The sequence below is a fragment of the Vicugna pacos genome, chromosome 16, assembly GCF_048564905.1.
Source record: "Vicugna pacos chromosome 16, VicPac4, whole genome shotgun sequence".
Taxonomy (NCBI): Eukaryota; Metazoa; Chordata; class Mammalia; order Artiodactyla; family Camelidae; genus Vicugna; species Vicugna pacos.
In genome coordinates this window covers 18,356,064-18,382,369 of record NC_133002.1, presented here as the reverse complement: position 1 = coordinate 18,382,369, position 26,306 = coordinate 18,356,064, and the positions used below count along the sequence as shown (strand labels likewise).

At 60.6% G+C, this 26,306-nt stretch overlaps 1 protein-coding gene across 2 annotated transcripts; it reads right to left on the bottom strand.

Moving 5' to 3' along the window:
• Nucleotides 1-976: 976 nt before the first annotated feature.
• Nucleotides 977-26,043, bottom strand: MAP2K3 (mitogen-activated protein kinase kinase 3). Of its 2 annotated transcripts, none has more exons than XM_006213809.4 (12): nucleotides 25,820-26,041; nucleotides 12,634-12,700; nucleotides 12,268-12,316; nucleotides 11,295-11,408; nucleotides 11,079-11,198; nucleotides 10,000-10,116; nucleotides 9,074-9,125; nucleotides 7,861-7,988; nucleotides 7,327-7,404; nucleotides 3,571-3,710; nucleotides 2,500-2,545; nucleotides 977-1,982 (listed from the first exon to the last, which is right to left on the bottom strand). In XM_006213809.4, exons 1-12 carry the CDS (start codon nucleotides 25,866-25,868, stop codon nucleotides 1,899-1,901), a joined length of 1,044 nt encoding a protein of 347 aa, XP_006213871.4. In that variant the 5' UTR covers nucleotides 25,869-26,041; the 3' UTR covers nucleotides 977-1,898. The 2 variants fall into 2 exon arrangements, with proteins under 2 accessions (XP_006213871.4, XP_072794697.1); XM_072938596.1 differs by having other exon boundaries at nucleotides 1,923-1,982; nucleotides 2,500-2,576; nucleotides 25,820-26,043.
• Nucleotides 26,044-26,306: the final 263 nt, after the last annotated feature.

Here is a 26,306-nt window from a genome sequence, read left to right as displayed (position 1 = left end):
GAGGACGGGAGGGCTGGTGGATGGAGGCGGAGGAGAGGTGGACCCCAAAGGGACCAGCACCTCCTGGGAACAAGCCCCCCTTCCCCGTGGAGGACTAGGGAGGCCCTGCTCCCCGCCATGGGTTGGAGGAAAGCTGGCTCTCCTGAGTTTGACCCTTCTGGTCTGACACGGGGTTGGGGGTGAGCGTGAGGGCCATTGCTAGCAGTGAAGAGCCAGCCCGGAGAACTCAGCAGAGGCTCTGGGCCCCTTGGCTGCGCCCATGGGAGACACTGAGTCCTGATGTGGCCCCACGTGGGGAGTGTGAGACTGAGACGGTGAACAGCTGAAGTGAGCACAGTTCCACAGGATATTAACCCGGCTCCTGGATCCCACCATGCCTGAAGACAGACAAGTTCTGCTTTCATGAGCAAATAAACTCCCTGCTGCTTCAGTCTGACAGAAGAGGTTTTCTGCCCCATTCTGCACCAGCCAAGGTCTCAAGGATCACAGAGCCAGACAGGACCCTGGCAAGGGTGCCCTCCTCCAGCTGCCCCACTCCCTCTACATAGGGGGCCACTACCTGTCCCCAAGTCTCCTTCTCCATCTCACAAGCTGTGTGGCTTTGGGCAAGTTACTTCAGCTCTCTGGCCTTGTTCTCTCATCTAACTGGGGATGGCATCACCCCCTCAGTGGTAACCGTGTCAGACCCAGGCGCAGCACCTGGCAATGCGCTCTTCAATGCCAGTGGGACAGGTGGCCTCCCCCAGGGGGCCTAGCCCTGTGTCGCTGCTCTGCCCCGTGTTCAGCACAGGGCCTGGTGCCACACCATGGCCCTTGGGGAGCCCCTTGTCCTCACATATGGAAGTGCAGGGCCCTGGCAGGTCAGCAGTCCCTGCTCCCCTGGTCACGCTGCTGTGTCCCTGACAAGGGCCACCGGCCATCCCTGAGTAGGAGTAGGGCTCGACGCTATGACACACAGCCTCACACAACCTTTTGTCCCACTTTTTTTTTTTTTTTAAATTAAAACAGCAGTCAGGTAACTGTCCCAACCTATGAGGGACAGGACCTGGGATGGGAAGTTCTATCTTCAAAAAAATATATTTTCTCTCTTTTTTTTAAACAATACCAAAAGCAAATCCACAGCCCCTGCTGAGCCGGTCTCCAGGAAGAGTGAGCTGGATGGCTCCCCTAGCACCTCTCTGAGCAGAGACCTTGGGCCCACCCCCCTAGACCCAGCCTGAGGAGAGAGGGTGGGTCTTGGCCTGCTGGTCCCCTCAAAGGTGACAGAAAAGTGATCGGCTCCAAACCATGCAAGAAAAACCAGCCAAACCCACAAAGCGAAAGAAAAAAAATCAAGAGGATAAATTAAAAAAAAAAAAGTGAAACAATACCCACAGAGGCAGCAGGTGGGGGCTGGGCGACCCCAGTGCCCTCAGAGGTCGTTGCCCAGTGCTGGGGTGAAGGCCTCGGCGGCCCTGCCATCTGCCTCATGGGGGCTCCGGGATTCACGTGGCTCATCCCCCATCGTGTCCCCCACCAATGCCGGGACAGAGGTGTGGCCACCCTGGGCCAAGTGTGCAAAGTCCATTCAGTGGAGAGATTAAAAAAATATACAACTCGGGCGGCATCTAGGGCTGGGCCAAGGCAGTGGCCCGCACAAGGCACCACTGCCTTCTCTCTGAGGGGCGTCGTGCCCTCAAGTCCAGGGTCTCGGGGTCCTTGGAGCAGCGGGGGCAGAGGCACTGGGGCCCCGATGGCCTGGTTCTTTGGCACCGTTGCCGGTCAGGCAGGAGCAGTCCTCCTGGTTCCTCCTGGACGTCCAAGGCCAGGGTGGCAGTAGCTTATGGGTGTGAGCAAGCACTGCCCAGCAGAGGGCTGCAGGGCGCCGTGGGGCCGGAGTGGGGCCCAAGGCCCCACCCCTACGAATCCTCTCCCAGGATCTCCTTCACAAAGGCAGCAATGTCGGTCTTCTTGGTTTGGTGCGAGGTGAAGAAAGGGTGTTCCTGGTGGGGACAGAAGGCAGTCACCTTGGAGGGGGCAAGGCAGAGGCACCCGCACCTGCTCCTCCTGCCAAGGAGACTCCTAGTCATCCTTCTAGGACCTCTGTCCCCAGGAAGCCCACCTGTCAGAGACAGTGCTGACGGCTTCCTCCTCCACCCTCCCACAGCCACCCTCGCTCACTGTTCCCACATCTGCCAGGACTCTGCTCACAGCAGACCTTCACTGGGAATGCCCTTTCCACCAGCAGGTAAACCCGTACTCATCCTTCTAGGCCCAGTTCCCTTCCTGATGTCTCCAAAGAAAACAGACCACCTGCCCCCTTGCCCTCTGGGCCATCGGTCCTAGCACTGACTGTGTGCCCCTCCACAGGGCCTGGCATGGAGGAGGGAGCAGGAAGCCAGGGTGTGTGTGAGTGAACAAGTGACTGAGTTCCTAAAAGAAGCCACGCAGAGGCCGCCAGAAGAGCTGCCCACCTCTGGGCGTGGGCGCAGCCTCTCCCAGAGCCCCGCCCAGACTCACCATCAGCTCCAGGTAGCTCATGCGCTCCGCGGGGTTCTTTCTCAGGCTAGGAGAGAACAGGACAGGCTGGGGCCAGGCTGGTAGGGAAGAAGTTAGTCCAGGCCGCAGTCCAGCCAAGCCAGGCTGGGCTCAACCCTTCCCCAGGGGCTCCTGGGGCTCAGGGAAAAAGCAACTGGGCTGTCCTAGGGGACTCCTAAGGGACAAGTGGGATACATGGTGCAAACTAGAGACTTGGACCAAGTTTCCTTGCTTCTTGGGGTGTCAGCTTTCTTGTTTCTATAGTGACCTGGGAAATTTCCAATGATCCCAAGGCCAAAATGCTACTGTTAACAATCATATACTTCGTATCCTTAATCAGAAGGGAAGTTCCTTGTCACAGGTGCTGGGAGAGGAAGACTCTGTCTGCCAGCCTCACTTGTTTCCAGCCTTTCTTATTTTCCAGTGAAAGAAATAAAGGCTACGAATTTTCCTCTGAGTATCTTTGGCCACAACCAATAGATGTCCATATACCATGTTCTCATTGACTTCACTTCTGACTAGTTTGTAACTTTATTTTTTCAATCTTTCTTGTAACCCAAGAGTGCAGAAGAATTTACTTTTAATTTCCAAGTAGCTTTTTTCTCTTCAGCTGTGGATTTCCTGTTTTATTTCATTACAGTCAGAGAACATGGCATATGTAACTCTGCCTTCTGCCTTTTTCCGTTTCCTTTGTAACCTCAAACATAATTAATTTTATAAGAACCCTGTGGGCATTCTTTTATTTGGTACAAAGTTCTAAACATCAACAAAAGCAAATCTGTTATGCATTTAATCCTCCATAAGATTTTTGTTTTCTTTTCCGACCTACCTGATCTGCCTGTTTCTAGAAGGGCTATATTATTCAAATCTCCCCCCCAGGACCAGTTTGTCAAATTCTCCTCGTGTTCTTACATATTTTGATGTTATGCTGTTTGGGGGTTATTTGCTAAAGGAGGAGGCCAGGCCCGGGAGGAGCTGGGATCTGGCCAGGACAGGGATGGTGCTGACCAGGGGTTGGGGAGACCCAGAGGCCCGGGCAGGGCTGAGACTCACCACTGTGCGGTGAAGTCCACAAACTCTGGGGAGAAACGGTCAGCTGGGAGCTGGGGGGATGGCTCCTCCACCACCTGCTTCAGCTGCTGGAACGGGGTCCCCCAGGACTCATAAGGAAACCGCAGAATGGCCATCTCAATCTGCAGCAGAGACAGTGGCACCGGGTCAGATGTACCCACACCCTGCGCCCAGAAGAGGCATCTACAGATCCTGCCTGTCCTGGCCCAGCGCCTGGAGCTGGACCCTGAGGCAGGTCAGGGGGCTGACATGTGCCCTCGGATCAAAGGTGGAAGCCAGGAGGACACCAGTACTCGGTTCCCCTGACCCAGCCAGCAGAGACTACGCCTAACGGAGCAAATCCAGCCCTTGGTTATGACTGACTTCGCTATTGTCAAGAAAACAATCTGAATTCAGAAGATTTGACATGAAAACCCACGGACCAGCTAACCTGGAAGAATCAGAGGAGCTGGAAACCCAGGGGCTGACTTGCGAGGCAGCAGTCAGCAAAGGAACCTAGACAGGCAACCAGCTTCGCTACTTGCCACAGGCCACTCCCTTCCCTAATGTCTCTACAATGTCTCAAGCATCTGCTGCCATTTATTTGGGTCGCTGTTATCACTGAAAGGGCAAACAGGAATGAAACGATTCTCATATGCTTGCAAAAGGCACGTTAGATCGTGAGGTCTGCCTCTGTCTCCTGAACTCTGCAGCAACCCACCAGTCCCATGAGGAAATGAAGTCTGCAGCCCTCTTCCTCCACAAGCCCCCAGCTGCCTGGCCACTGACACCTGTGAGGCCCACCTCCAGTGCCTCCCCACCCAGGAAGCCTTCCGGTTCTGCCCCCATCACTTTCTCCCTGACGCCCTGGCTTGCCACAAGGCAACCACGGCCTCATCTCTCATTCTAGACCCAGACCTCCCTGCCTCACCTGCAGGTAGCGGGAGTCATTTGTGGGAAAGGCTGGCTAGCTCACAGTAAACTCTGGGTTCTGATTCTGACTGCCAAGATGAAAAAACAGCAGCCCCGGGCCCTCTCCCTGACAGGTGATCACCGGAATGCACGGAAGAGACCTCAGCTCAAGCAAACGCCTCGAGCTGGCGACTGGTATCTGAACAGATCACTAGTTACCTTGCTAAGCAAAGCCCTTCCTGTCAGGCTGAAGGCCCCTTTCCAGCCGAGACATGAACACAGCCCCCACAGGAGGGCAGCACAGGGCAGCACAGGGCAGTGGGCGTGCGTGCGACCCTGTATTTTCGCAAGACGAAGTCGGCATGCTCTTTTCCTAGGGTTTCCACTGATCCCGACACGCAGAAGTGAGGACCCTACGTGGGCTGCAGGAAGGACCCAGGGGCCGCCAGAGTTTGTAAGCAGGAAAGCGGAGAAGTGTCCAAACCCTGGATCTGGTTGTCCTTCTAAAAAGCCGTGGGCACAGAGACACACGTACTGTCTCTGGAACAGTGAATGCTGAGAAGCAGTAAGAGTGTCCAGAGCCAGGAGCTGGCCTGCTTAGGTGGCAAGCCTCACTGTGACCGCAAGGACCACGCCCGCAACACCCCCAGGCAATGTTCCTGGGTCTGTTTGGGGCAATGCATCTACGGGCCACAGCTGTGTCCCGGACCCACAGGGAGCGACACAGGGTGGGCTCAGCGAGGGCCAAGGGACACCACCCGGAGGGCTGTGCCCCGGGACACAGGGCTTCAAACCAAAAGAAATCGAACGTGCCAGCTGGGCAGGTAGTGGCAGTTGTTGTGAGGCCTTTGAAGAGATGCCTACAGGGGTTTATAACGATCCGGGGGTCGTGCAGATACAGCTCAGTAGTAAAAGTGCGTGCTTAGCATCCATGAGGCCCTGGGTTCAGTCCCCCGCTCCTCCATTAAAAACAAATTAATTAATTAGTTAATTTTAAAAAAACCAATCCAGGGACACATGAATGATGTGATGCTAAGTGAAAAATATAATATAAATATAATAAAATATGTAAGTTTTTTAAAAAGAGATCTAAAGTCCAGAAAAAGTGCAAAGTTGGTCACAGTGACATTTTCTCTTCCACTTCCCCGTGTTTTTATGTTGTTTCTATTACTTTGCAACTTGTAGAGGGGAGTAACCTGCACTTCCACATCGAGTCTCCCCGTGGGCACGTGCAGACCCCCCCATCCAAAGGGGGACCTACTTCCTTGCACCTGGGCTGCCCACGACGTGCTCTGGCCAACAGGAGGCCTGGTGCCCAGTGGAAGCCAGCCACCACCTGAGACGCTCTCGAGAAGCGCGTCCCCAGTGAAGCGCAGCAAGCAGACCCCACGTCCGTAAAGGCCTCTTGGACCTTGCAGCCCAGCCATGACCCGAGCCGTGACCCCAGCCTGACACCCCCCAACGCCAGGGGTGGGGTGGCGCAGAAGACCTGCCCAGACTATGGAAACATGAGAAATAGTAAACCATTGTTGGTTTAAGTCACTAGACTCTGGCATGGCTGTTACACATCGTTTGGTTAACAGAAACAAGGGCTTCACACACACTTGACCACTTTCCACAGACACATCAGAAGTCCTTGAGATGTGGCAGGTCCCCAACAGTGATGACACACAGGTTGGGGCAGCAGCGGGTGTGCATGTGCGTGTGCGAAGTGGCTGCGACAGGGCCTCTAACATCCAACCAGCTCTGTGTAGCTTGCAGACGTAGCAAGAACGCATTCTTTTTACTTTTTTAACTCAGGAATTGGAAAACTCATCTCAGCAGGCAGAGGAGCCACTTCAGACTCTTGACAATTCCTCTCCACGTCAAAGGAGAAAAGTTTAGTTGAAAAATAACACATCTGCCATATTAAGGAAAACTAAAGGTGTCATCCAATTCCACCTCTCTGATAAAATTCTTTTGATTCTGACTCCCTGTCATCGTGCACAGACACAGCTTATAAAGTCAGTCCGACAACAATGGTGAGGACGATGATGATGACAGCAGCAACATCAGTAAAATCCAAACACCTGTGCTGCCTGGCACTCCCACCTCCCACCCCCGGGTCTGGCCCCTGACACACAGGGCCCCCACCTCAGGCCCCAGACCTCGGGGCCCTGCCTCCTCCAGGCCGCCCTGCCCCAGTGACCCCTCCCCACACCCTCGCCAGGTATTCACCGTTCTGAGGGTTGACGGAACCCTGCCAACACTGACAGCCCGGGGCAGGGGCTGCATGGACCTGCGTTCTGGGCCCCTGGGACTCGAATCCTCCCACTTCCCTGTCCCAGCTTGGGGCCCAGGGTGGGCGTTCTAAATAAAGCCCAGGGACCAGACCCAGACCTCCACTGAGCCCTGACTCAGGCAGGGGTGGGAGTTCTGCCGAGTGGTTCTGGAAGCACCCAGCACCCCCCTACCAGGCCCTTGGAAAAGTCTGTGATCCCACAGGGAACATACTCCTTGCTGTGAAAATTGTTTAAGATTTTCACCATTTTGCTTTTGCAACAGTCTGTGTAGCAGAAGCTCACTTATCTGCGGTCGGCTGTGATTTCTCGACAAGCGCCATGCATCCAGCGGACAAGTTATTGCCACCGCAGAGAATGGACAAAGTTCACCTCACCCCAGGGAGGGTGTGACGTACCCACTGACACTCCTACAGACACCGCAACTTCCGATGACACATTTTCTTCTCAGACTGCGAAGCCCACATTCTTTCCCAAGGGTAGGCTATCTGACGGGCCCCCTGGAGCTCACAGACCGGGCACAGCCCCACCCCGGCCCCACCCGACCCGCAAGGCCCCCCAGTGGTACCATGGTGATGCCAAGACTCCACACGTCAGACTTGACGTTGTAGCCCTTCTGGTTCAGCTCTGGGTTGATCCTCTCTGGCTGTAAGAGGGACCAGGGAGGTGTGAGCACCCACCCCAGCGCTGGGGCCAGAGCAGGGGTCGCTCAAGCCCCTCGGCTGGCCTTGCCCACCCCCCTGCCCATCCCGCCTCCCCTGGGGCACATGAGGAAGCGGGGGTCAGCGAGGGGCAGGGGCTCGAAATGGAGACCCAAGCATGAGTTGCAGCTGCCCCGCCCGGGGGTCCCACCTTCAGGACTAGGGGAGGGTGGCACCCACACAGACCCCACCAGCCACCCCCTGAGGTGCCCACGAGACTCATCCAGACAGGCACCACAAGGCCAGCTACAAGGGGCAGAGAGGGCTACTTGGCAGGCTGGGCAGCCATCACCCCTCTGGCAGGAAACTCGGGTTCGGGGAGGCCTCATCCCGAGGGAAAGAGGACCATCGGGGTAGTTCTGTCAGGGGCGTGCCCCCTTCTGCGGCCGGGAAGCACGCACAGCCATGTAGGGCTTGCAGCCAGCGTCCATTGTCTTGGCCACAGAGTCCACCAAGTAGCCACTGATCCCGAAGTCACACATCTTCACATGGCCTTCCTTGTTGATGAGAACGTTGGACGGCTTCACATCTGCCAGGGACAGCGCACGCCTTTCTCAGCTCCCGGTTGTGGGGGCAGGAGAGGGACTGAGGCCCCGAGAGGCCTCAGCCCAAGTCACAGGGCTGGTGGTGGCACAGCCAGGAGCCCTGGCCTCCAGCCACAGCGGGGAAGGAGGTCAGGGCTCCGAGGCTTTGCCCAGGACCATGTCTCTGCAGCCTCCTGGCTGGACTCGGCCTCCACTTCCTGGCACAACCTCTAGCTCTGGGGTCCGCGCCACTGACAGCGTGAGCACCCAGAAACCACCTGGCGTCCACACCAAGGGGAGAGTCGGGCAGCAGCTAAAACATGGGAGAACCAGGGCCCCAGGACTCGAGGTGGACACGGGGAGGGTGGGGGACACAGCAGAGACCCTCATGGAGCCCTCCTGCCTTCCATGGGGATATGTGTGTGGACACAGCTGCACAGAAAACAGGCCGAAGGCTCCATGACAACCTGCCACCAGTGTGACCTGGGGCCACGGAGCAGTCAAAGGGGACTGAGCCTGACTGACACCGTCTGGAGAAGCGGACTACCCAGGAGACAGAGGAAGGACGGCAGACCCACGCGGCCTGCGTGAGTCTCGGATCAGCAGGCCGAGTGGGCAGCCGAGAACAAGCAGAACCAGCGCTCTGCAGGGGTCAGGACCCGGGGGCACGATGAGCAGGAAGGGCCGACAGGACGTTCTGAGGGCAGGGAGGGTGGGAACATCTGTGTCTGGCCGGATGGGGGTTAACAGGGTAAACTCCAACCAGATTCACAGGCTGGTGCCCACAGATCTGCACGTTGCAGGCACGTGAACAATCCAAGATCCGTCAGCCTTCCCAGGACAAAGGTCCACCCAGTCCTTGCCCTGAGTACCAGCATCGGAACTGGGCCTGGGGGCCAGGGAAACTGAGAGTGGCCTGGCTGGGCACAGGCTCAGCTTGTGACCCAGTGGGCACATCACAGCCCATCGCCTCTCTGAGCCTCTGCTGCTCCTCTTGCAAACAGGGAGAGGCCCACCCGCCTCACGGGCTAGGGGGGAGAGCGTGTGCGTGGGTGGCCCGGGACCCCCCGGCCAGCGGCTGGGCACTGACCTCTGTGGATCACGGACAGCTTGCTGTGCAGGTGCTCCAGGGCCCTCACGATCTGCATTTGGGACGGGAAGGAGGAGAGACAGGACGCATGTTATTCCCAGTGGCACCAACAACGACAGAGCCGTAGGACCACCGCCCATGGCCACGCCGCAGCCCCTCGCCGCCCCGGGTTCCTGCTCACACCCAGTGTCCTGGCAGATGCACCCAGCTTCCTGCTTTTCCCCGAGTGGGCCAGCGTCTCAAGATCAAGCCTTTACCAGGGACATGATGTACCTCAGAGCCCTGCAGAGTCCCAGACCTGTGAACCCCTGGGGGATATCACTGCCCCCACGAGGCTCCTGGGTAAAGCCCAGTCCTTTCGCAGCCTCCCTGCCTCCTCTCCTCTCCCTCAGCAGAGTCAGTGGACCACGTGCTCAGAGCCATCCCCACAGGAACTCCCCAGGATTCTCGCTCAGTTCTCAGGCAGGGGTCTATTTACGTGTTCCCAGGTGTGGTCAGGACTGAGAACCGCCGATTCACTGATTCTATCTCCTTTTTCGCTTTGGCTGCCACGACACTCAAGCCCAGGGCTCCAGCCCTGCTCTAAGGATGTACAAGCTGAAAAGGCAAACTTCTGGATGCTAACCTCCCCTCACCCTCACCCTCACCCAGACCCTGTCTGAGCCTCTGCGAGCCACCTCCAGGCAATCTCGGGATGAGGAAGTTGCCCAGGAGGCTCGGGAGCCGCACAGAAGGCGATCCTGAACTCCAGGGGCCCCGGGCCCCAGGACCTCCTCTGCAAGAAGGGTCTGGTCGGGGAGGGGAACTTCTGGGGGACAGCTGCCTGGGTTCAGGGCCACACAGAGGCTCTGCGCCTGCTGGGGCAGGGCTGGGGCTTCTGGCTCTGTCCCTGGAACCCCGACACCACCCAGGCCTGAGCCACTTACAGACACAGCAATTTCCCCCAGAATGTCCTCTGGAATCGTCATTTTTTTATCAAGCACCTTCCGGTAAAACTTGTCCAGGGAAGTGTCCATGAGCTCCATGCAGATCCACACGTCTCCCTGTAGGTGGACGCCCAGAGGTCAGCCACGCCCGCCCAGGGCTGTGCCTGCACCTGGACGGCCCCCTCTGGCGCCAGCATCCTCCTGGGCTCACCTCCCCTAGCCAGCTGGCTTCCTCACCACACCCACACCTCTCGGCCCTCAAATACTCACTGATGCCCGAGCTCCTCCCACTCTGCCTCCCAAAACCTCTCGATCCGCCTGCTTCTCCACCTCCCAGGCGTACTGTTGGGTCCACACAGCAGCCTCCCCCGTCTGACCCCTCATCCCATGGCAGTTTCCAGGGAGAAGTGACCAAGACACACGTCTGACTGTATCCCTCCAACATGGGCTGCTGTGACCCACCTGTGCCGGCTCAGTTCCAAGACCCAGCCCTGCAAACCCCTCCCACCTCAGCCCGGCAGCCCCAACAACACACAGCTCATCCCAGCTCTGACCTCCTCCACCTGCAGCACGCCGCCCCCCACCCCCTGCCCCCAGTAAATCCCTGCTTATCCTGCAGGACAGCCTTCTGAGAAATCCAGGGGCAGCCTCTCCCTCGGGCGCCCCCCAGCCCCTCAGCCGCCCTGCCAGCTCCAGCCCGGCCGGTGGTGAGGCTGGGTGAGTCTCTCCCTGGCGGGTACGAGGACAGACAGCCAGTCCGGCATGGGTGCTCAGCCAGTCGGGTGAGTGGTCAATGAGGGCTGACCCAGGAAGCCCGGGGACCCGGCAGGTGCTCAGGGAGCCCTGCCCTCGCCCCCTGGACCCTAGGTGGTGAGTCACCATCACAAACTCCAGGTCTGATCTGGGCACCTGGCCTCTGTCCCCACCTGACAAGGGCCCGTCATGCCGTCTGGCCGGGCTCACACCCTGGCACCACCCCAACTCCTCTCACCCACACCCAGTCACTCCCACGGCCCAGAGCTGGACCCTGGCTTGGAACTGAGCTTCCATGCCCCGAAGCCCCACACCGCAGGGCCCACCTCTCTGAAGAGGGCCCCATAGAAGGTGACAGTGTAGAAGCAGTCAACCGTTCGCATGTTGACGTCCAGGTCCATGAGGAGGCGCTTCTGCTCCTGCGAGTTCACGGTGGCCCGGATCCGCTGCGGGGAGTGGGCAGTCAGGGCCATGCGGCAGGGCACCCCCCCAACACCAGGCCAGCCCCATGCCTCCTCCAGGAAGCCCCCCCGGGTGCTCACCTTCACGGCCATGATGGTGCCGCTCTGGGCATGCCGCACCTTCTCCACCACCCCATAGGCCCCCCGGCCCAGCTCCGAGATGGGCACCAGGTCGTCAGCTTCCACCTCGAAGTTCTTGGGGGACAGGAAAGAGAGAGAGGGCTCGTGGGGGCCAAGTCAGGCACCAGCCCTCCCTCCTCCCCTGGTGGAGGCAGCTGGGGCAGCAGAAAGAGAGGACCACCAGCCCATCGGATCTGTTTTCAAGTCCTGCACCAACCGCTTCCTGCTGTGTGCCTGGGGCAAGTCACCTAACCTCTCTGCGCCTCCTCACCTTGTACAAGGCAGGCACAGCACCAGCATCCAAGGGCTGCTGCAGGTGCAGGCAAGCCCACCTGCAAGCAGCTCTCAGCAGGCGCCGGGCACTCGAGAGACGCTCCTTCCCGCTCTCCCCGACCCCACCCGGTGGCCAGACTGACTCACTCATTATTCAGCACCTACTGCATGCAAGTCCCTGTTTCAGGCGCCGGGGCCGTAGAGAGCACAAGAGGCAGACAAGGGAGTGAGCAGGGGGACAGACCCACAGGTCACCCAACGGTGACAAGTGTCGGGGGGACAAGGGGGGGACTGTCAGCCGAGGAGAAGCTCCAGAGTAGCCTCAGCACGTCCACACACGGCCCCTAAGCCAGGATTCTCACACCAGCAGGAGATGTGCGTGAAATGCAGGTTCCCAGGAACCAGCCCTGAGGGTGGGGCCTGGGGTCTGCATGCTCAACACACCACTGCCACGGTGGCCCCAGCACCCAAACTCGGGGGTCAGGGACTCCATGCCAGCTGCGGCTCACCAGGGCCCCAGGAGGCAGCCACCACCTCGCTCCTCTCCGAAGGCCAGCTCCGTCCACCACCCATCCTACGGGGTCGCCTGGACCCACTTGTGAGATGAACACCATGAGGCTCAGAGGAGCAAAGGCCACGCCCAGGGTGGGCCAGCACCTACCCTGTCTCCAATGGTGATGAAGGTCCGGGAGTCCAGGTTCCGGGGGGGCCTGCAGGGAAGAGCAGAGCCTGTGAGCCCTAGAGACCCACACCCTCCGAGAGAAAGCAGACCAGCCTGGCCATGTCCTGTCTGGGCACCGGCCAGAGCACTGGCCCTCAAGGCCCCTCCACTCACAGTCGCTGAGCACTTGCTGGGCAGACATGAGCTGCATCACTCAGATGCGGCCAGAGCCTTGCCTTCTGCCTCTCAGACCCACAGCAGCCTGCGTGGAGGAGGTGCCACCCGGAGGAGGCTGCCCAGCTCCCACCCCCACCCCTTCGGGAAGCTCTCCAGGCAGAGCCAGAGGGGGAACTGGGGCAGACTCACGTGGGGCTGGGCGCCGGTGGCTTGGACACACAGGTGATACGTAGATCCTTCTTCCTCCGGGATTTTCCTGAAAGGGATGGGAGTGTCTGGTCAATCATTGGTCAGTCAACAATCCTGGGACAGAGAGGAGTCAGGCCTGCACCAGGGGCACACACACAGATGCAGACGGTCAGTGTGGTCAGTGCTGTGAGGGGGCCCTGGGGCCTCCGGGCACCCAGAGGACACGCCTGGCCCAGGCCAGAGGGCCCGAGCCCTGCTGGTCCTCAGAGGGGACGGCCATGGACAGTCACCCCACAGCCTCCTGAGAAAGGGAGACGGCTGCACCGCGGGTCTGCCCCCACAGCCCCCATCAGACCTTGTGCTCCCGCCACGCCAAGTCCGACATCCCAAGTTTCCGTTAAGCCTAAACTATGTCCCCTGAAAAGTCCACATGATGTCCTGACCCCAGTACCTCCGAGCAGGACCCTATGTGAGATTTACAGAGATGATCAAATTAAAATGAAGACATTAGGGTGACCGGTGTCCTTACAGAAAGGGGGAATTTGGACACAGGGACAGACATGCTCTGAGGGAAGCTGATGTGAGGAGACACTGGGAAAAGAGGCCGTCTGCCAGCCGAGGGGCGAGGTGGTGCCGGGGGGCGAGGCAGGGGTGCCCTTCCCCGCGGCCTCAGTGGGACCTGCCCTGCTGACATCTTACTGGGCTCTGGCCGCCGGACGTGAGACAGGAAGTCTGTTGCAAAGCTGTCCGTGTGCGGTGCGCTTTGCCCACAGCCCAGGGGAGTCAGCAGGGCCTTCATCCCCACATGCAGTGCTAATCTTGGCAGGGGCACCGCCAAGTCAGGGCTGATTTCAAAGTCCCAGCTCTGCCGCCCACCTCACTCCCTGAGCCTCGATGTTGCCACTGTCAAGATGGAATGCAGACATGGGCTGGGGGCCAGGCACGGGCTCAGAGCACAGACAGGCAGCAGCCAGGACCCTGTCTGTGTGACGCCCTGCCTCTCTCGGCCTCAACGTCTCCCCAGCTGCACACGGACCCCAGAAAGGGCCCTCAATGGAGAAAGCGTGAGGTGAGGAGACCTGACCCGGGGGCTCGGCCCTGCAGCTCAGATCAGAAAACTAAGCCCCAGGGGCCAAGGGCAGGATGGTGAGTCGGGAAGGCCAGGATGTGAACCCAGGTCTGTGGAATGAGGGTACTGGACAAGGTGTGCTCCATCGGCCACCACGCCCACCTGTGCTCTGGACTAGCCCCCCTCCACCTTCAACACAGCCCTCCCCGGGGACAGGTGGGGAAACAGGCCCCTGCGCCCACGGCCACGCCTGATGCCATGCCCTCACAGCTCACTGCCCCCGAGCCGAGCTGCAGAGGCTGGGGTGCCTAGGGGCCCACCTGCCTGGCCCAGGGAAGTGGGGGGCAAGCCCATCAGGCCTGCAGGATGGACCCACAGCCTCATCTCAGTGCCTCTCTGGGCCTCAGTGTCCCCATCCATGAGAAGCACCACCCCCAGCTCCAGAGAACAGGGTGAGGGGTGAGAGGGGCCTGGTGGGGTCCAACCAGCACCAGCAACAGGCACCGTCCAGGGCCTCATGGCCACAGGCCACACCGCAGGTGGGAAGACACAGGTCCCCAAGGAGGACACCAGAGGCACAGGCAAGGCCAGGACTCCAAGCTGGGCTGCCCCTAGGGCCACCTCTGTCTGCGCCCCTCACCCTAGGGGCCAAAGCCCGGGGTCCATTCAGTCCACACCTGCAAAGTTCCTGCCTTCGCAGCTCTCCTCAAGGACGCCCCAGGAAGCCCACTGCCCTCCCCAGGGTGCTGGGTGGGCCTGAGCCCTGAAGTAACCCCTCCCTCACCCTCAGCCCCTGGGGAGTGGCTCCTGTCCAATCCCAGGGTCCCTGCCTCTCTGGCCAACTGAGGGAGTGTGGCCAAATCCGCCACATGCAGTCAGTGTGTGGAGTGTGGTGCTGAAGAAGAATCAGCACCACAATCGCTGGGCACGGCAGGGGGGCCTTGGCCACACTGCCCTCTGAAGAAGTCAGGGGTCACTGCGCAGGCGGGAAACCAAGGCTAGGAGACGGCAGGGAGCCCAGCACTGCGGAGCGGAACCAGGAGGCAGGATTCCATTTTCCAGACAAGAGAAGTAACTTGCTGGAGTCACTGAGCACGTGGGTGGCAGAGCTGGGACAGTCCATGACTTCCCGAAACCACCCAGAGCAGAATCGGTGCCCATGTGCCTCTCCTGCAGGACCGTCCCCACCTCCCTGCACGGCCCTGCCACCCGCCCCGCAGCACCTGCCACAGGTGTGCACACAGCACCTGGAGACCCCAGCCCCCAAAGCCACCGCTGAACCAGGTTTGGATCGAGCCTCATCACACCCCGCTGTGCAGCCTCAGCGCGTCACCTGTGGGCCCAGACGGGCCACACACTCCGGCCCAGCAGCAGGCGGGGGCTGGCACTGCTGCTGAGTGACCAGAGGGGGCTGTCAGTGCCACTGGGAAGACCAGGCCTGGCCCAGCTGCCCTCAGAGCTGCATGAACCCCAGGAAACCGCGGGGCTGGGGTCCTAGCATCTGCCTGGGGTGGGTGCACAGAGCAGAGGTGACGCAGGCGGACCCCTGCAGCCCCACCACAGAGGCCGCCCCAGGGGCCCCCAGATGCCACGCTCGAGGTGCGTCCACCTGTGCCCTGGAGGCCAGCAGCAGTCTCAGTCGTGTTCAAAGGCCCTGGCCCAGGAGGCCCCAGGTCACAGTCCACAGCCCCAGGGGGGGCCCACTTCCTCCACACCAGCCTCGGCTCCTGGGCAACTCTGACACCAACAGCACGGGTTCTCTCTGCTACGTGTTTGAATCCCACCTTTGCCCCTCAGAGGCTGGGGGATCTTGGGCAAGTTCCCGCACCTCTCTGAGCCTCAGTGTCCTCACCCATGCAGTGGGACACAAACAGCACCTACCCTTAGAACCACCAGGAGGTAAAGCACTTGGAACAGGTCCCGGCCTGCATCAAGCTACCTGCCTCTGAACCCCAGCCCAGGCGTGTGCAGGGCCCAACCCGGCGCCCACTGCCAGCTGCCAAACCGTGTGTGTGTGAAACATTTTCATCCTGTTTTCAAATGAGGTTGGTTGTCAGGACCCGGTGGTCTCACTCGGCCAAAGCTCTTCCCAACAGAGCAGCACTCTGTGTTCACACCCTTCCCACCTCCTCCAGATGCTCTGACAGCCCTGGAGCAGGTGCTCTTTACTTTACTTTACTTGGGGAAACTGAGGCTCGGAGGTGAAGTCACTGCACATGACTCAGGGGTCTGGACGGGAGTCATACCTGGACACCTCACAGGCCAGGCCAGCAGCTCACAGCACCCCTCCTGCAGGGGGCTTCTCCCTGCGGCCTCCCCAGGCTCCTCTGAGCCCAGCACAGTCCACATGCCAGGAGGAAAACAGAAAAGCTGGGGCACGCGGCCATCAGCTCCGGAGGCCACTTCTGTGCAGCCTGGGGTCAGATCAAGTCACCACCAGCCCCCGAAGGGCACAGAGGCCCTACCCAAGGCCTGCAGAGGCCACTGGCCAGGCTGGTGCTACCAGCACTGTGTCTGGCGCGTGGCAGCCTGGCTGAGACCTAGCACAGACCCCACTCCACACCCCTGTCCCCTGCTGCTTTGCAAGGGGAGGCCCGGGGCTGGCACACAGTAGGTGCTCCTATGGTGGCCCAGTGGTCACCGTGATTACTATCAGCTTCTCTGCAGAGCTGAAAAAAATCCATTCTGAGTAATGAAGTTACGAGTGCCTTTTATTCTTGACTGGATGTTTTAGTAACCAGAAAGTAAAACACTTTAAGTTACAAAGTAGCAATCCGCTTACGGGGTCTGCAGGCGCTCACAGCCCCACCCCTGCACTCTGCTCCCGGCCCCATTCCCAACTCTCTGGCTCTGCCCCCACACCCAGTCCCACTCTGGGATTTGGGAACGTCCCCCTCACCCAGCCTCAGTCTCCCTATCCGTCAAGGGAGAATTTGCACCTGCAGTCAGGGTGGGGTAAGGACCCCTGCGGCCAGGGTTGTGTAAGGACTCTGTGAGGCAGATGAGGTGCCCCGCGAAGGTGGGGATGGAGCCGTGGCTCGGAGCGTGGTCCTGGCCTTCTCACCCATCTGCCCACCTGGGTCCCAGGGCCACGTCTGGAGCGACACGGGCTCCATGGGGCAGCTGTGCCAGCTCTCAGGGGAGGGAGCAGCCACCATGGAGACAGACCAGAAACAGGCCTCGGGCCACCAGCCGCTGCCCACCATGGATGCCAGCACCGAGACCAGACAGCCAGGCAGCCCAGGTGCGGGCCTGCTGTGGCGACCGTCACCACAACAAACAGGCCTGTGGCTGCCACCAGCAAACCACAAGCCCGCCAGCCTCAGCTTGCAGGGCCCCTGGCGCTGCCGGGCGCAGGACCAGGCGTCTGTGTGTCCTCATTCTGCTCCAGCCCCGGCAGCACCACTGGCAGGCAACAAGGAGCCAGCCACGGCCTGCAGTGCAGGACACGACTTCCAGCACCACGACAGCCCTGCCCGGCTCCTCCCACTCACCACTCCTCCAAGGAGCCACCTTCTTCTGCAACTCTGGGCCTCCACAAGTTCTGTTCCCTGCAACTGTGTCCCAACAGATGATCCTACCCTTCCACCTGTTCAGAGGCTCTCCTGCCGCTCCAGCCGAGCCCCCTTGTCCCCTGGCTCTCCCCCATCCAGATGGCTTCCCTTCTGCCGCCCCTCATGGTCGTGGACCTGCAGCTACATCTCAGGCAGCACTGACTCTGGAGCCTGGGCTCAAACTGCAACTCTGCCAGTTCCCAGCTGTGTGCCCTCGGGAAAGTGGCTTAACCTCTCTGGGTATCATGGTTGCCAGTGTGACAGGGATCGTGGACCAACCTCCCAGGGTCATCAGGCACACCCAGCATGGTTCGGCTCGGTGCCACACCTCAGCAGTCCCGGCACGAGGAAGACTAGATGGAGCCATCGGGAACCCGCAGGACCTGAGGTAATGCCAGCCCGCAGCCCAGACAGCTCTCGTTCACTCTCTCAGCAGCCCAGGAATGCTGTCACACGTCTGCTGTGCAAGGCCACAGTGAGCATCTGGTGGGGGACAGGCGTGAAGCAGACAGAGCCTGAGAAGGCCTGGGGAGACTCCACCCGGCGGGGCTGTACTGGCCGCCAGGCTCCGGGCACGGGGAACCACCACATACCACACACCCTGCCGGGCCTCCGCACACCACGTCACGTTAAGTCTCATCCATGGCTTCCCATGGCAAAATCAATACCTGCTCCCAATTTGTTATTCCCACCCCTGCTTTGAGGCATTTTGGGTGCTTCTCATGATTTCCGGTTCTAGAGAAGCCCTGGGTCCCCTGTGTCCACACCCATCAGGTAAGGAACCAAGTGTCGCCGTGGCGGTGTGGAAGGCCAGATGTGCAAGGACACCCTGCCCCCTCCCGGCCGGTCACCCCTCTCCTGCGGGGTGGGTCCCATAGAGAGAGATCAGCCAGGCCCACCCGCCCCTGCTGCAGAGGTGGGGCACTGAGACCCCAAGAAGGGGAAGGGGAGGTTTCGGGTGGGCAGCAGATGCACCTGAGAGCTTATGTTGATCGGTTCTGCCGAGCCAAGGCCCACCCCCAACACCTGACACCATCACCCTGTCACTGCCATGGGCGCGTCCAGGTGAGTCCACAAGTCAGGAACAGACGGACGGCACTCAGGCCCACGCGTGTCTGAGACACCCCACTGGTGTCCCCCTGGGAGGCCTGCAGTGTGTTCAGACCTGGCTCCCCAAGCAGGGGGCCAGCTGGGTCCCCGGTGCTGCAGGGCCCTCTCCCCGAGGTCCTGGGTGAGGGGAAGGGCCCTCGTTTCCTGAGAGTCTAAACGCCTGGCACCTGCCACAGGCACCATCTGTTCCCAGTCCACAGGGGAGCAGCAGGTGGGGCGGGGGGCACTCGACCCTGCAGCCCTGCCCTCCCTCCTCTCAGGGCCGGGGAGGACTCCACGCCTGCCCAGCTCCTGGTACCTGTCCCTTCAGCGGCAGATAAGGCCCTGCCCCCTGAGATCACACCCCAACCACGGGCACGTAGCATCATCTGAAGACCTGCTCATCACAATTTGGGGTGCTACTGGCTTCCAGTGCATAGAGGCTAGAGGTGCTACCCCACAACCCAGAACCATCCAGCCCAAAACACAACAGTGCTGGGGCCGGGGAGAAACAGGATCACAGACAAAGCCTGTGGATGTAACGTTTACACACAATTCCAAGCTTTCTGAGAAAAAGGAAGCCAGGGACAGGGACCTTTCGGAGGTGAGATCTGAGCCGAGGCTGACGGGGCAGGAGGAGCAGCCGCGGTGGTCCAGGCAGAGGGGCTCAGACACGGGGAGGCAGCCCTCAGGGCTGAGCTCATAGGGCCACCACTCCGGAGGGCAACTGGCACTACCCAATCAGTGCCTTGTCAGCCAGGATCCACCCCAAGGAACTCTTCCCTAAGAGACAACGAGACAAAAAGAATGAAGAGCTGTGACGTCTCCACGTCTCACTGGACTCCTCAGAGACCAGGGGGCACCAGGACCAGCACAGGACCGGGGGCCGGGGGCCTTGGCAGGATGGTGGGAGTGGAGTCTCGAAACACCGAGGTTCACAGAGGCTTCCAAGAGGCGAGAGACCGTGGGCACCTGTGAGATTCCTCACTGCGTGGGTGCCAGTTCCTTAACGAGAGCGATTTAAGCAAAACAAGAAAGGAAGCAGCCTGTTTAACTCTGTGTCCCAGACTGCTATGGGCCTGGCCTCAGGGTCCTCCTCCATCTAAGGGGCAGCGGCTCACCCGCATCCCTCCCAGGGGCTCCCAGCGGCAGGGCCTGCTCAGACCTGGACGGCGCCTCAGACATGATCCAGCCGACCCAGGACCAGGGTCTCACACTCGGGCAGCGCAGAGCCAGGACTCCAGGGCAGGCCCCTAGCTGTTGGTACGGCACATCTCTCTGGGGCCACAGATCCTGGCTCCCCACACCTCAGCCAGGGCCCCACAGGATTTGGCATCAGGAGACCTGAGCTGCTGAGGGACTGTGAGTGAGCCTCTCTGAGCCTCAGTTTCCTCCCCTGAGGCTCTGGGGAGCCCAAAGGTCTCGACCTACAGAAGAGGATGAGCATGGGTCAAGGGTTGTTAAGACAAACACAAGCTCCCGGAACAGACCTGTGTGACCTCATGCAAGTCTCTGCCTCACTCTGGGCCTGTGTGCTCACTCGTAAAACTCGGGGTGACAGCACCACATCGCTAGGTGAGCACGAGGCCTAATGAGATGCCTGGTGTGACACAGCTCGGATCCAAGGTTGATCCCCTGAGGGTAGGGTGGGCCCCCAGATGGGAGGGTCCTAGTGTCACCCGCTGGTGCAGATGAGGAAACGGAGGTCACCCAGCTCCTGACTGGAGGAGACAGGCCTGAACCTGGCCAGCTGGCTCCGGCCTCTGCCCACCACCACATGCCAGCACTGGCCCCACGGACATGGTGTCAACGGTAGCCCAAGGATTCTGCAGGACAGTGAGCTTAAATGTACCACATGTACATTACAGATCAATTTAAAATAACAATTTTTAAAAAAGATTAACACAGAAGGCAGGACAGGAGGAGAGTATAGCTCAAGTGGCAGAGCGCCTGCTTAGCATGCACAAGGTTCTGGGTTCCACCCCCAGCACCCCCTCCAAAACTGAATATGCACACATAATTACCTCCCCCATCAAAAAAAAAAAAAAAAACCCACACAGAAGGCAGGACAGGGGGAGGGGGAGGGGGAAGGGTTAAACTAAGAGTTCGAGGTTAACAGATACACACCACTACGCATAAAACAGATGAGCAGCAAGGACCTCCTGCACAGCACAGGGAACTATGTGCAATATCTTGTAATGAGATGTAGTGAAAAGGATCTGAAAAAATACATACACATGCACATACACGTATCACTGAATCTCTCTGCTGTACTAACACTGTAAACCCACTACACATCAACAAAAAGCAAGAACTGAAAAGAACAGTCAGGACAGTCGTTGGGAGACGCAATTCTGAGGGGACTTCAGGGACACAGCAATGTCTGATTTCTTTAGTTGGGTATTGAGTACACACAATTCATCTCTACTCATTAAAATCTAGAAGTGTATGATTCCATATGCCTTTCTGGTGCCTGTGATACATGTACAACTGAAAAACTGAAAAGGAATGGAAGCCCCACAGGCCAGGCTGGGGGTGGAGGGGAGGGGGTCAGCACAGCAGGGTGCAGACCCAGCCTCAATGTGGCAGGAGGGGGCCACCAGCTGGGAGAGGGGTGGCTGGACATGGCCTCTCCAGAGAAGCCAGCTCAGCCCGGAATGACACCCCAGAGAGGGACTCTCAGGGCAGGGGGCGGGTGGCCGGAACCCATGCCCAGACCTGGGGTAAAGGCGGCAGGAGGGCCCTTCAGGCTGAGCCTGGCGACCCTCTCTGGAGTTGGATGTGGGCCCAGGCGCGGTGTCTCCAGGCAGCCCGTTGCCTCCCAGCCCTGCCGGCTCTTCCTGCCTCCATGGGAGGCTTGGGGGCTTCCACGGCCACTGCTGGGGGAAGCGGCCACAGAAGCAAGCTGGGCAGGCAGGCAGAGCGAGAGACACGGCCAACGGGAAGCATGGACAGTCCCTGCAGGGCTGTGGGCCCAGCGCCTGTCTCCTCACCCCTCCAGCCAGGCTCGGCTCTCGGTGGGACCCAACAGTGACCCTCCTGAGACGCTGACAACACTCCCCCCGGCTGCCTAGGCCCCGCACGCTGGCCGCCCCCTCAGCTCAGCCCCACTGACCACAGACACTGGTGACCTTGCAGCTGCGCTCTCAGAACCACTACTCCCAAGGCCTCTTCTACTCTCCAGGCAGACCACTTCAAGACACAGGGCATCCCCTGCACACTCCTGTATCCCTGCGGCCAGAGCCAAGCCTGGCAGTGACGAAGTCCCACCCACCGAGGCGCTAGCCAAGGAGGCCCCCGCCCTCCTGACTCCCCGCCCTGCCCCACCCCCACTTGCAGAAGGAGGCAGGCATCAGTCCTCTCTGTCCCCCACAGGGGCCCCCCAGGTGGCCCAAGAGGCAGTGGGAGCTCCAGCCTGGGGACCAGTGGGGAGACAGCCTGGTATACTCTGGGCGGCATTATAGGAGGGCTGACGAGTCCATCATCAGAGGCTGCAGTCCTGTTTTCTTATCCACCAACAAACAGCAACCCTGACCATAATAATAAGAAAAAGGTAACAGACGACACTCATCTGACAAACACTATCACCAGCCTTTACCACCACCCTACGAGGGAGGGGTATTCACTCCTACTTGGCTAGAAGAGACTGAGGGTCAGGGAGGGCACGTGAGGAAGCTGGGAAGCAGGAGAAGAGTCAGAATTCTAACGAAGGCCTACCCACCCCCAGCCCGGGCTCTGCCCCCACCTCCCGTCCTGCTGAGTTGTTTGTGGGCAGAAGGCCACCCTGCGTTCCCAGCACTTGACACTCAGCCCAAGTGGGATAAGGCTGTCTACATCCATGCTTGTGGCTGCCAGCAAGATGGGCAGGCAGGGTCCCTGCTCCCACGCTGCAGGTGAAGAACCCAGGCCCCACGCCTGAAAGCTGGGCACCCAGCGGGCTGAAACCGCTTACAGAGGAGGTCCCGGACGCCGCTCCTCCAACAGCCAAAGGGGCCAAGCTAGGATGTGACCAGACACCCTCGCCTCTGCACACCCGCCCTCCGGGAGCTCAGGTGACCCCACGCCACCTCTGCTCCTTCACCTCCCGGAGCCCCACAGTGCATCTGAGCCTGAGGAGCCCCTGGCCAAGGGCAGAGAACAGCCGCGGCCACCTGCTCCTGCGGGGCCCTTGCCCAACAGAGGAAACTCCTTGGGGGGTGGGCGAAGCCAAGGACGGCCTGCGGGAGCTCCCAGCTCTGTCCAAGGTCCAGGAAGGGGGCCACCTCTGTGCCCCGCTCAGGGCCGATGCCAACTTGCAAGGCGGGGACTCACAGCCCCCCATCCCACCCACCAGAGGCCAGGCAGTGCCACTTTAAGCAGCAGCCAGCCGGCTGGCATGCCCGGCGGGTGAGTCAGCGCCCAGTGCCCGCTGACTCATCCACCGGAAGCCTCCTGCTGCCCCGGCCCTCTCCCCACACAAACGGCTGAGAACTTTGCTCCCTTCAGGCCCCGAGCCACAGGCTGGCTGATAGACAGTTTCCTGTGCGTCACGCCAGGGGTGGGGGAAGTCCCCCAGGTGCCACCCTCCAACCTTTCCGACAGCCAGGATCCAGGATGGGACTTGGTGGGGGGGGTAGCGGCACAGCAGGAAGGGCTGGGACACAGCGTTCCTGCAGCCTCAGCGCCCACACCGGGCAGCCATGAGCCACGTGAGGGTCACCATCAAGGGCCCACACAGGAGGTACTTTTGGTGCAGCAGGGCACCCTGAGGACAGGTGCAGACAGAGGCAGCAGATCGACTATACCAACCAAAGGTGCCCCTGCCCTCTGGCCCCAGCATGAGCTGCCCTTGGCCTCTGACCCCTGTCAAAGATGGCATGTGGGTGAGGAGGCCAGGAAAACCAGTAGGACTGTGGGGCCTGGGGCCTCAGCAGGAAAACTCCCCAAGACTGTGGCAGGAGGAGGGGCAGGGCACCCCTGCAGGGAAGGAAGCTCAGAGGTAAAGCTCCCAAGGTCAAGTGCCAACCACGCCCTGCTTGGTCCAAATTCCTCACAGGAGAGCACTGCGGCCTGCCCCCTGGATGGGGCGGGCTCGGTCCAGCCACTCCTCCATCTGGCCTCAGTTTTGTCATCTGTCAAATGGGTCAGACCACAGTCAGTATGAGATGTGCTGCAAGGGCTGTGCAGGCAGGAGGCATCAACTTGGGCTCACTCGTCCTCCAGACCAGGCATGGGCTGCGGGAGCTGCCTCTGGACACAGGTGTTTTGGGGTCAGGGGAGTGTCCCACCAGCTAAGCCCAAGCATCCAGCAGAGAAGTGGGACACAGAGGAGCACTGAGGACACCTTTGGAGACACACAGTCCTGGGCAGGACACCAGCTCCATCTGTCACAGCTGTGTGACTGCAGGCAAGGCACTGAACACCTCTGAGCCTCGGCCCCCTCATCTGTAAACGGGGCTGTGAGCAATAAATGGGACAGCACGCAGCACATGGGAGAAGCCTGGCAAGTGGGAGCGTCCCCACCACATCAGTCCAGACCCCAAAGAGGCAGACAGGATCCCCCAGGGCCCTGGGGAGGCCTTCTGACCCTACATCCAACCCACCCAACATCATCTGTTACCCAGGCCCACAAACTGGAAACTCATCCTGACCCTCTCTCTGCAGAGAGGCTCAGAGAGGACAATGCCAGGACTCAAGTCACACAGCACGTGATATCTCCCCAGAGTGCTTTGTTCCTTCCCACTCATGACCCCTTTCCCTCCCAACCTTGCAACTTCAACTTTTATTTTGATGAGGCATCCCTTATGCCTGGAGCAGATGAATGGGCCTTCAAAACCAAACACTGCTGCCAACCTCTTCTCTCCGCTCATGAAAACACTGTGGCCCAGAGAGGCTGATGGACCCGCCCGCGGTCTCACAGCACTGGCCAGGCCAGGCCTAGAGGCCGGGCTGGAGAAGAGAAGTGTCTGATTTCCTGGTTCCCAAGCTCCACGAGGTCTGTGCAGCACAAGCCCCTCCCCAGCCACCTTCCCCCTTGAGTGCCTCCTGGGTTACTCACAGTGGTTGGGCAACGGGCGGGGATCCGGCCTCCCACTTATGTAAGACATAGTTAGCCTGCCCACCGGGCCGGCTGGGCTCTGGCCCACAGCCACCGCAGCCGCGGGGAGCAGGGCAGGGAAGGACCCACACCCTCCCCAGGACCCCACAGCCCTCTGGCCGCGTGGGCCAGTCCAGAGAAAGAAAGGCAGGAACGACCTCGCTTAGGGGCCCTCGAAGGGCCAGCTGTTACCTTCCTCCCCTCACTCTGCAGCTGCAACCAACCAGAGGCAGCCTCGATCCCACACGGCTGAGGCCCTTCCAGCAGGAAAAATGCTAACAGTAACAAGACACAGCAACTGTCCCCTGGAAGTACCTACTATGCGCCAGGCGCCATGCTGAGCCCTCCATCTCATCACTCACCCCTCTGCTAACACTCTTGTGTTCACCGTCTCACACCCTACTTCAGGAGTCCATGGAAGGAAGGGGGCCAGAGACACTCCGGCTGCTGGGGTGAGGCAGCAGGTGAGAGAGCAGGGGACAGCCCATTCATTAAGGCTGCGTCCGGTTTGGAAATCTCTCACAGCCCCGCCCCCTGAGACCAACATGCCAGAAACATCTTTTCCTCTTCCTGCCAAAAAATCCCCCTTTTGCCCTCCAAGTCTGGTCCTCCCCCTCTGCATGACAAATCCTGCTGCCGCAGACTCCTCACAGAAATTTCCGGGAAGGCCGGCCACTGGGAAAGGCAGGAGCAAGCCCACTGCACAGACTGCACCGGGCCTGTCAGGGGCCCAGAACCCAAGGCAGCGATCAACCCTGGAGACGTGAGGTGCAAGATGGGGTGCGCTCCCCAGGAGCAGCGAGAAGCTTGAAAGTCAAGACAGGGGAGCTGAAGGAGAAGGGGCTGTACCGTAGGCGGGGTCAGAGGCCCAGAGAGGTTCCTCATAGGGGTGCAGGCCAGCCAGGGATGGGGCCATGCAAGGCCTACGTGGATGGCCAGCGTTGGGGAAGACGTCGGGGAGCTCTGAGCTGGAGTGTAGCCAGGGCACCCACATGGGAGGGGAGCACCGCTGGGCCCACCCAGATGGGGAGCCAGCTACATCCCAGCCTCTGGACAGCCCTGGGACCCCAGAGGGGAAGGGGACTGGGTGCAGGGTCACAGTGAATCCCACCTGGGTCCAGCTGAGGAACCTGGACCGGGAGAGCTCCTGCCCAGGGTGCAGTTAAGGCCCAGATGGGGAGATCAGAGCGAGGTTCCTGACCCAGGGAGGGGATCAGAACGAGACCCTCGCCGGAGTTTCGGCCTGGGTGCAGCCCCAGCGCAGAAACTGGGGTCCAGGTGAGGTCCTAGATTGGGCCTGGGACCCAAAGGGGAGGGGTTCCGGGCCGGGACTTGCCCGGGTGCGGACGGACCGGGGGGACATCGCAGAGGTCGGGTCCGAAGCCCGGGCGCTCCTACCTTTGGACGGGGGCACGCCGGCGGGCGGGCTCGCGGCGGGCGACTCCATGGTGCTGGTGGGTCGGGGAGGCGGCGGGGTTAGTCCAGCGGGCGGCAGGTTAGGCGCGGGCGGAGCGCGCTCATGGCTGCGGGCGGGCGGCCCGGGCGGCGGGCAGGGCGGCGGCAGGAACGCGTCCGCGGCGGGCGGCGGCGGAGCCAGACTGGGCAGCGCGGAGGGGGCCCCAGCCAGAAGGCGCCGACGCAGGCCCCGCCCCGCGCCCCCATTGGTCCGCCGGTCTCCGGGGCCGACCCCTGCCTATCAAACGCCGTCAGGCCCTGCCCGTCAAGCTCAGGCCTCGCCCCCCGTTGGCCCGGGATGCGGCTCCTCCCACCGACTGTTGAGCCCGCCCGCCACCGGGAAACCCGCAGGGCTCCGCCCCCAGGCCGGGGCCGTTCCCTCCCGCTGCGCGTCAGCCGCAAGCCCCGCCCAGTCCCCGGGCCCGGCCCC